This window comes from Tursiops truncatus, unplaced genomic scaffold, assembly GCF_011762595.2.
Source record: "Tursiops truncatus isolate mTurTru1 unplaced genomic scaffold, mTurTru1.mat.Y mat_scaffold_107_arrow_ctg1, whole genome shotgun sequence".
Taxonomy (NCBI): Eukaryota; Metazoa; Chordata; class Mammalia; order Artiodactyla; family Delphinidae; genus Tursiops; species Tursiops truncatus.
In genome coordinates this window covers 50,851-60,459 of record NW_022983147.1, presented here as the reverse complement: position 1 = coordinate 60,459, position 9,609 = coordinate 50,851, and the positions used below count along the sequence as shown (strand labels likewise).

The 9,609-nt window shown below is 46.0% G+C and overlaps 1 protein-coding gene across 1 annotated transcript; it reads right to left on the bottom strand.

Moving 5' to 3' along the window:
- Positions 1-949: 949 nt before the first annotated feature.
- Positions 950-8,971, bottom strand: LOC141277720 (uncharacterized; the record flags this gene model as incomplete). The annotated part of the gene is made up of 2 exons (XM_073799794.1): positions 950-7,586; positions 8,762-8,971. Coding segments are annotated over 2 exons (1,017 nt in total), but the record flags the coding sequence as incomplete, so codon positions are not given.
- Positions 8,972-9,609: the final 638 nt, after the last annotated feature.

Genomic DNA, 9,609 nt, shown 5'->3' with positions numbered 1-9,609 from the left:
CTATTTCTAGAAAAGTTTTTAAATTGGAATACAAGAAAATGCAGAAACAAGAGAAAAAGCAAAAGAATGTCAATGAAAACCAGATATAAGATGAAGTATATTATGGATCATAATAATTGTGAATTGATATAAAGCTTGCATTAAAAGACAAATTTTCCTAGACTGACTACTTAAAATTCTATCACTATATTATCTATAGTAGACAAATCAAAACCAAAATTTAAGACATTTAAAAGTATCTCCATTTATAGACCTGGAAATTTTAAGCAAGATTAAAACAAGATTTTCAATGTAAATCTCAGTCAAAATAGAATTTACGGTAAAAATGCTTTAAAAATCAAGGGGTTTGCTTTATATCCGTAAAAATTATGATAAACAAGAACAGAGAAACATCACAAGTGTGTAAAACTTGCACAATATAACACACTTGTGAATGAGGGAAATACTCTAAAAAGTGGAATAAGAAATAGAAAATAGAAAATTCTAACAGTTAAGACATACTTAAGAATTTACAATTTGTTAGAGTCAGATGTGACGCTGTCTTTCTTAGAAAATGACATCTAAGAGGTAACTAATGTTCCAAATAATGCAATAGCGTTACCGAGTCCAAGCTCGCTCTGCTCGCCGCATGACAGGTCAATAAATCGGGACAGGAAGTGGTGAGGCAAGGAAGAGTGATTTCATTCAGAAAGCCGGCAGACCGAGAAGATGTCGGACTAGGGTTCCCAGAAAAACCATCTTATCGGGGTCTGGATGCCAGTTTCTTTTACAGAACAGAGAGGAAGAGAAGGTGAAGAAGTAAAGTACAAAAGGCCATTTATCTTGCAAAATAGGAGGAGATGTGTTAATTTCTTCTTTATCTGCAGCCATTCACAAGTGGGCAGCGTTGTTAGACCTGCGCGGTCTCCTAGGAGTTTCGACTCGCCCAGGAAACAACAAGAGTCGGAAGTCGATGCAAAACGCAAGAGGTTTATTGAAGGCCGGTGCACCGGGGTTCCTTGGTCCTCACGCAGGAGGTCGAAGAAGGAACCCTTTTGGGCGGGAATATGTCAGTTTTATAGGTTCCCACTTCCCCGTATGTAAATTATAGATTTGGTTGTGTTCTCCTGCTGATTGGTCCCGGCTTAGGCTCGGACCAGAGGGGGAACTTATCCCCAGCTGTCTGATTGGTCTTTGACAGACACCTATTTTGTTTATCTCCCTCCTTCTCCCCAGCTGCCTGATTGGTCTTTGACAGACACCTTTTTTACATTTTGTTATCTCCCTCCTTCTCGGAAGGGGGCCGGACATCCTGGAAATTTACCCATTGTCTAAGAAGCCCCTATTGTCTGGAGAGTTCTTAATCATTAGCTGGAACAATGTCCCTCGAGTCCCACATTCCCCCCTTTTTCTTGTGACTATTGATTCCAATCATGGAATCTCAACCTTCTGTTCGTAAACTTTGGTACTGTTGTCTTAACATTAGAACTTGTACAGTACTGATACGTTCTCTAATAAATGCTATCAAGCGATTTAGAACACATGGTCCAAAAGTCAAAATCAACAATAAAACGATAAGAGGTCCCAACAGAGTAGAGATTAAGGTGGTAAACCAGGGGGACTTATCAAACCATGATTGAAACCATCCTTTTTCGTTCTCTCTCTCCCTTTGCCTTTTATCTAAGCGTTCCCTTAGTTTATCCATGGTTTTGGTAATGGTTCCTGAATGATCAATATAAAAGCAACATTCTTCTTTTAGAGCGGCGCATAATCCCCCTTCTTTAAGAAACAGCAAATCTAGGCCTCTTCTATTCTGCAACACCATTTCTGAAAGTGAGGTGAGTGATTCTTTTAGTTGAGTTATGGAACTTTCTAATGCTCGGAGGTCGATGTCTACAGCCTGTCTTAAACTTGCATAATACTGGGGTTGTTGTATGAGGGCTGTGGTTCCTGTTCCTATCCCGGCAGATATTCCTAGTCCTAGAAGGACAGCCAATGTGAGGGTTACAGGTTCTCTCTTCCTTCTTGTTTTTCCCTCGTATTCATCTAAGAAGGACGAATCTGAATGATAGATAAGTCTAGGAACTAATTGCACTAGCACACAAAAATCAGCTGAATTGTTGAGAACCTCTAGAGAGACACAAGGGGTGAGCCCCGTGTTACATGCCCACCAGCCATCTTGAGGAGGTACAAGATATCCCGAGCCTGAAGGGAGGCTGAAATCATGACAAAGGTGTCGATGGGACTGGGGAGGTGTTCCTATACAAGTACCATGTCCAGAAACCGAAGACAGAGTTAACTTACTGTTCCCTTTCTGTTTCCATCGACAATGGTCCGGGGAGCTGACATTAGTATAATTAGAACTATATCCTATAGCATCATAATAAGGGGGAGGGGCAGCATAACAGAGCCAACATGATTTTGTAGCCTCCGGGTTTGTAGCATTAAGGACCGTAAAGGCTGCCTGCACCAAAGAAAGCATCCTATCCTGAGGAGTCCCAGGCTTAACTGTGGGTTCTTTGGATCCAGAGGTTTCATTAGTCTCATTCTTTGTTGACGTAGTCGAAGGGGCCGGGGGAAGCAAAGGGGGGCCAAGTACGGGATTTGGGCCTATTGATATAGGAGCAGGGGTCTCAATCTTTAGCTTAAGGGTCATTAATATTCCCAAATTATATCCATTCTTGTAAAATCTAATGCCCCATGAGTGGCCATTTACCCATTTTTTATCTCTTTTTCCAGGATTACTAAAGGAAATTTTGAGGGGGTGGCACCATCCTGAACATTCGGGGGCGACGGGTCGGGGACCCCTATAAGAAGTATGAGTGTAGTTGGCTGTTACTGTAATAAAATCCCAAGTTGAGGTGGGTCTCCAATAAGTATCTCCTGTGGTTTCACATCCCCAGTTTTGGCAATAAAAATTTTCGGTTCCCCCACATTTATAATTCAGGGATCGGGGGCGATGGAACCCGGGGCATACATAGAAGGAGAGGGTTCTGAGCCAACTTCTTCGGACCTGGTTTTTACAACCCTCTCCGGAGTAATCAGCTTTAGTTAGAAGTTGGGACGGAGCATTATGCTGATCACAATAACTCTCTAGATCCCAATAGGGAGCTCCTATGGCCAGTTTACAGACATCAGGAAAAAGGTCTGGCCACCAGGTCCAGGGAGGTGCAGTATGGCTAATGGACCAGGTTACATCTCCAGTTTGAGAAATTACCTGCCAAGTTAGACGTTGGGGCAGGTGAGGGCTGAAATCACTTACAGTCAGTAAAGGCAGTAAAATCAAAATTATAAGTCTTAGGTTCGTAGAAGCTTGAGTTTGAGCGGGTTGTCGGTTCTTTGGGCCCGCCATCCTGATGATGCCGTCGCTGGTGCAGCTTTCACGTGTGAAGCATGAATCCAGGCAGCGATGCCGTCCACTTTTATGGCCGTTGGGGTGGTGAGGAGGACGGTGTATGGTCCTTTCCATCGGGGTTCCAACGTCTGGGTCCGATGCCGACGGACGTACACGGAGTCTCCGACTTGGAAAGGATGAGTTTCTCCTGGTGTTCCCGGTTGGTAGGCCTCGGCGAGTTGGGACCATATCTCCTTTTGGACCAGTTGGAGTCCCAATAGCCTGGCATACAAGTCAGTGTTATTTTGACAGTCTGGTTTTATTTCTTTTCCTAAAGTGAGAAGAGGAGGTGGGGCCCCGTATAGTACCTCAAAAGGAGTAAGATGGTATCGGGAAGGTGTGTTCCTAACCCGAAACAGGGCTAAAGGAAGGAGCACCGTCCAATCTGTACCGCCAGTCTCCAAGGACAATTTAGTTAGGGTCTCTTTTAGAGTTCTATTCATTCTTTCTACCTGACCTGAACTCTGGGGTCTATACGCACAATGTAATTTCCAATCAGTCCCCAAATATCTGGCCACATCCTGACTTACCTGGGCGACGAAGGCTGGACCATTATCAGACCCTATTACCTTTGGTGCTCCAAATCGAGGAAAAATTTCTTCTAAAATCTTCTTAGCTACTACAGCAGCTGTTTCTTTCTTTGTTGGGAAAGCCTCTATCCATCCTGAAAAAGTGTCTACAAAAACTAAAAGGTATTTATTACCGTACCTTCCAGGACGCACTTCGGTAAAGTCCACTTCCCAGTAAGTTCCTGGGCGGTCCCCCCTGAGTCTCTTTCCAGTTTCAAGTTTCCCTTTGTGAACGTTTACCTGTTGACATGGGACGCATTCCTGCACAATTTGTTCAGCTAACTTTGTTATTCCAGGGGTCTCGTATCCGGCTTTTTGTAACAAGGCTATCATCTTTTTAGTCCCCAAATGTGTCCATCTGTGCATCTGTTGTAACATGGATTCTGCTTGCTGAGGGGACAAAGTTCCTTTTGTTGTGGCCGGGAGGACTTCCTCGTCGCGGCCTGGTTTTTCAGGAACTTTATCTGACAGTCCTAAAATGACTTCTCCCGATGCTATTTCTCGGGCCACTTGATCAGCCATATTATTTCCCCTAATTATTGGGGTATTTCCTTTTTGATGTCCAGGGCAGTGGATGATACTGACTTTAGTAGGAAGCATGAGTGCAGTCAACAAAGCCACGATTTCGTCCTTGTTTTTAATTTCTTTGCCACCTGAAGTTAGTAGCCCTCTCTGTTGGTAAATGGCACCGTGGATATGAGCGGTAGCAAACGCATATCTACTGTCTGTGTAGATGTTTACTTTTTTATTCTCTGCCATCTCTAATGCCCTCGTCAGGGCAATTAATTCAGCTCGTTGGGCTGAGGTCCCTTGTGGTAGCGCCGCTGCCCATATGACTTGTTTTCCGTCTACCACGGCTGCCCCAGTTCGACGCTTACCTTCCTCCAGGAAACTGCTCCCATCCGTGAACCAGGTGAAATCAGCATCAGGGAGGGGCAGGTCCATCAGATCTGGCCTACTGCCGTGTGCTGCGGCCAGTACTTCCTGACAATCATGTATGATGGTGGAGCCTTCCAAGTCAGGATCAGGTAGCAAGGTGGCTGGATTGAGTCCTGTGGCTGGAGCAAACTTGATGCGATCTGAGTTTAGCAACAGGGTTTGGTAATGGGTCATCCTGGCATTAGTTAGCCACCTATCCGGTGGTTGACGGACTACATTTTCCAGGGCATGAGGAGCTATTATCGTTAGATTTTGTCCTAAAGTTAGTTTGTCAGCATCTTTGACTAGAACGGCCACTGCAGCGATTATCTTTAAACAGGTGGGCCATCCTGATGCCACAGGGTCCAATTTTTTTGACAAATAAGCAACTGGGCGATTCCAGGGACCCAGTTTCTGAGTCAATACTCCTTTTGCAATGCCCTTATTTTCGGCCACATATAAATGAAAAGGTTTGGTTACATCTGGCAGTCCTAGGGCTGGAGCTGAAAGTAAAGCTCGTTTGATTTGGTCAAAAGCCCGTTGTTCCTTATCGCCCCAAACGAAAGGAGTGCTGTTTTTGGTTAGGGGGTACAATGGGGCTGCCAGCTCAGCAAACCCTGGAATCCATAGTCTACAGAATCCGGCCGTCCCCAAAAATTCTCTAACCTGCCTGGCGTTTTTGGGAGCCGGAATTTGGGCCACCGTATCCTTTCTGCTCTCTGTGAGCCATCTTTGCCCCCCCTTTAATAGATACCCAGGTAACTGACCTGTTGTTGGCATATTTGTGCTTTCTTGGCTGAGGCTCTATATCCCAGGGTTCCAAGTTCCGTTAACAGTTTTTCAGTACCCTTGATACAATCTTCTTGGGTCTCAGCAGCTAATAAAATATCATCAACGTATTGGAGTAATGTTACCTGAGGATTTGATTCTCTATATAATGCCAAATCCTGATGGAGGGCTTCATCAAAGATGGTCGGGGAGTTTTTGAATCCCTGAGGTAGTCGTGTCCATGTCAGCTGACCAGACATTCCCGATGTTGGATCTTTCCATTCGAAGGCAAAGTAGGGTTGGCTCAGGGGAGAGAGCTTTAAACAGAAAAAAGCATCTTTAAGGTCCAAAACAGTATACCACGTATGTTGAGGTGGAAGGGTGCTCAGGAGGTTGTAAGGGTTTGGAACTGTGGGGTGGAGGTCTGCCACCCGTTTGTTTACCTCTCGTAGATCCTGCACCGGCCGATAATCATTTGTTCCTGGTTTCTTTACCGGCAGGAGAGGGGTGTTCCATGCTGATTGACATCTGATTAAGATGCCCAAGTCTAGTAGCCTCTGTATATGGGGACGGATACCGTCTTTGGCTTCTCTACTCATGGGGTATTGACGAACCGTTATTGGGGTGGCAGTTGCCTTGAGTTCCACTAGCACCGGGGGCCGATTTTTGGCCATCCCCATTCCAGCAGTTTCTGCCCAGGCTTGAGGGAACCGAGTTACCCAGTCAGTAACATTAACTCGTGAGGATGAAGGCTGCTCGTATAATTTATATTCATCTTCTAATTTCATAGTCAATATTTGAAGTAACCTTCCCTTATTATCAGTTATGGTGGGACCTTCTGGTTGAAAGTGAATTTGAGCCCCTACTTTGGAGAGTAAATCTCTTCCCAGCAAAGGATAGGGGCATTCCGGAATAATCAAAAATGAATGGGTCACTCGTCCAATCCCAAGATCTACTGTCCTTCGTGTGGTCCATGAATATTGTTTATTCCCAGTGGCTCCTTGTACCCACGACCTTTTAGCGGAGATAGGACCTTTTGAGTGGAGAAGGACGGAGTGCTGGGCTCCGGTATCTACCAAAAATTGAACAGGTTCCCCCTCCACTTTAAGAGTTACCCGGGGCTCGGGGAGAGGGTTCGAGCCCTGACTTTCCTAGTCTTCTTCTTCCAATGTTAAGATTTTGTTTTTGGTTGGCCTTCCTCCATTCTTTTTCTTAGGGCATTCTCTCGCCCAATGTCCTTTTTCTTTACAGTAGGCACATTGGTCCTTGTCTAATGGCCGCCTTCTGTCTGCCGTTCGCCCTTCCTGCCTATTTCTATCCCCTATATTTCTTCCTCCAACCACAGTGGCCAGTATCTTACTTAAATTCCTCTCCTGTCTCTTATCCCGTCTTATTTCACGGGCTTCCTGCTCTTTCTGCTTTCTTTCTTCCTTCTCTTCCTCTGTCTCTCTTTTGTTATATACTTTATCTGCCTCTTTTACTAACTCTTGAAGCGAAAATCCCTGCAAGCCATCTAGCCTCTGTAATTTCTTCTTAATATCAGGGGCCGCTTGATCTATGAAAGCCATTGCTACAGTAGCCCTATGTTCCTCCGAAGTTGGATCATAAGGGGTAAAGCGTCTAAAAGCTTCCATCAAACGTTCCAGGAACACAGTTGGCGATTCCTGGGGCCCCTGAGTTACTTCTCTTACCTTAGCCAGATTAGTGGGCCGTCTGGCCGCTCCATGGAGACCCGCCACCAGAGCCTGGCGATACACTTTCAGGCGCTCCCTACCTTCCGGGGCATTGAAATCCCAGTTTGGCCTGACGAGCGGGAAACCAGCATCAATCTCGTTAGGCAGCTGGGTAGGTTGCCCATTGGCGCCTAATACATTTTTTCTGGCTTCTAAAAGAACCCGTTGCCTCTCCTCAGTCGTTAGGAGAGTCTGAAGCAGCTGCTGACAATCATCCCATGTGGGCTGGTGGGAGAAAACAAGAGATTCTATTAAAGCGGTAAGGGCCTGAGGATTTTCGGAAAAAGTTGGGTTATGCATTTTCCAATTATAAAGATCTGCAGAAGAAAAGGGCCAATATTGGAGAGGTCTATTCCCTTGGCCGTCGGGGGGGCCATATTCTCTAAGGGGCAGAGCAGTGGAGTCCGGGGAAATGGCCCTCCGGCTCCTAGTGCCTGCTGAGGGACCCCTTTCTTCTTCCATCATGGATGGTTCCCTCGGTGCCGAGGGCAGTGGAGCTGGGGGTCCTCTAGGTGGTAGGGGATTTGGGGCCGGAGGATAAGGGGGTGGGGAATCCAAAAGAAGCAAATCGGACTGCGGGTCAGGATAAATCGCCTTCGGTGGATCCGGGGCGTCGGGTAGCTTTTCCGTGTTGGGGTTTTTCTTTAAGGCTAATATCTCCGACGCTGCTGATGTATGCGCGGACGTACCTGTTGAGGAAACAAAGGGCCGGACCCACGGAGGTGGGGAGAGAATTAAATCTTCCCAGACCAAGACATATGGTACTTGGTCTGGATGTCCGTGGGGATCTATATTAAATATCTTAGACTTCAGCAGCTTAATCTTGTCTAATAAAAAGGATCCTTCGGGGGGCCATCCTATCTGGAATGTTGGCCATTCAGAGGCACACAAAGTCTGCCACTTTCTTTTTTTCACCTCTACCGAAAAATTATGGGCTCTGGCCCGAACTTCGGTCCAATGGCTTAGGGTAAGGGAAAGAGGAGTCGTCACAGTTTGTCCCATTGTCGTCCGTCAAAGAAGAAGAAGAAATAGACCACAAATCAGAAACACTTAAAACTCCACAAAACACATATACGTATGGGCCACCGCGAGCTCGCTTCAAAACCAAAACTTCTTCAGATGGCAGTTACCACCAAGGGAACTGCCGAAACCCGAAACTTCTTCAGATGGCAGTTACCACTAAGGGAACTGCCGAAACCGAGTGAAGGGGAGACAGAGTTTGCCTCTCCTTCCAGATGAGCCACCAGGGCGTCCCCTAGGGCTCATGGACGCTGGCTATTAGCACGTCTGCCTAGCCAGAGGTCCAATACAGATTCCATAATAAGCCGATTCTTACGGCTTTCCTCCGATAATGGCCCACAGAGAACAAGGGACAAACAGACAATCAAGCTCGAGCTTACCTGGTACCTCCAACTCCCGATGTTCTTGTGGTCCGGGGCGAGTGGAATCCCGGACGAGCCCCCAAATGTTAGACCTGCGCGGTCTCCTAGGAGTTTCGACTCGCCCAGGAAACAACAAGAGTCGGAAGTCGATGCAAAACGCAAGAGGTTTATTGAAGGCCGGTGCACCGGGGTTCCTTGGTCCTCACGCAGGAGGTCGAAGAAGGAATCCTTTTGGGCGGGAATATGTCAGTTTTATAGGTTCCCACTTCCCCGTATGTAAATTATAGATTTGGTTGTGTTCTCCTGCTGATTGGTCCCGGCTTAGGCTCGGACCAGAGGGGGAACTTATCCCCAGCTGTCTGATTGGTCTTTGACAGACACCTATTTTGTTTATCTCCCTCCTTCTCCCCAGCTGCCTGATTGGTCTTTGACAGACACCTTTTTTACATTTTGTTATCTCCCTCCTTCTCGGAAGGGGGCCGGACATCCTGGAAATTTACCCATTGTCTAAGAAGCCCCTATTGTCTGGAGAGTTCTTAATCATTAGCTGGAACAATGTCCCTCGAGTCCCACAGCGTCAGATCGGCTCCCTGTGAGCTGAACAAAGGCAGTTTAGTTTAACATTCAGGCAGAGGGGCAGTGTTCCTTGAGGCAGGCCATTATGTATGATATAATAATAAAAGTAACGAAAAGCAAAGGTTAAATTCAAAGAAACAGATCTAACCTGGAGTCCAATTTAGCTCTTCACTGTTACAATTAGTACTGTTACATACAGATAAAACAAGTTCTTAAAACAACACAAAAGTAAACAAAATTGGTAGACACAGCAGGAAGCTGGTAAGAAGAATTTAGTTAGAAGGACAGAC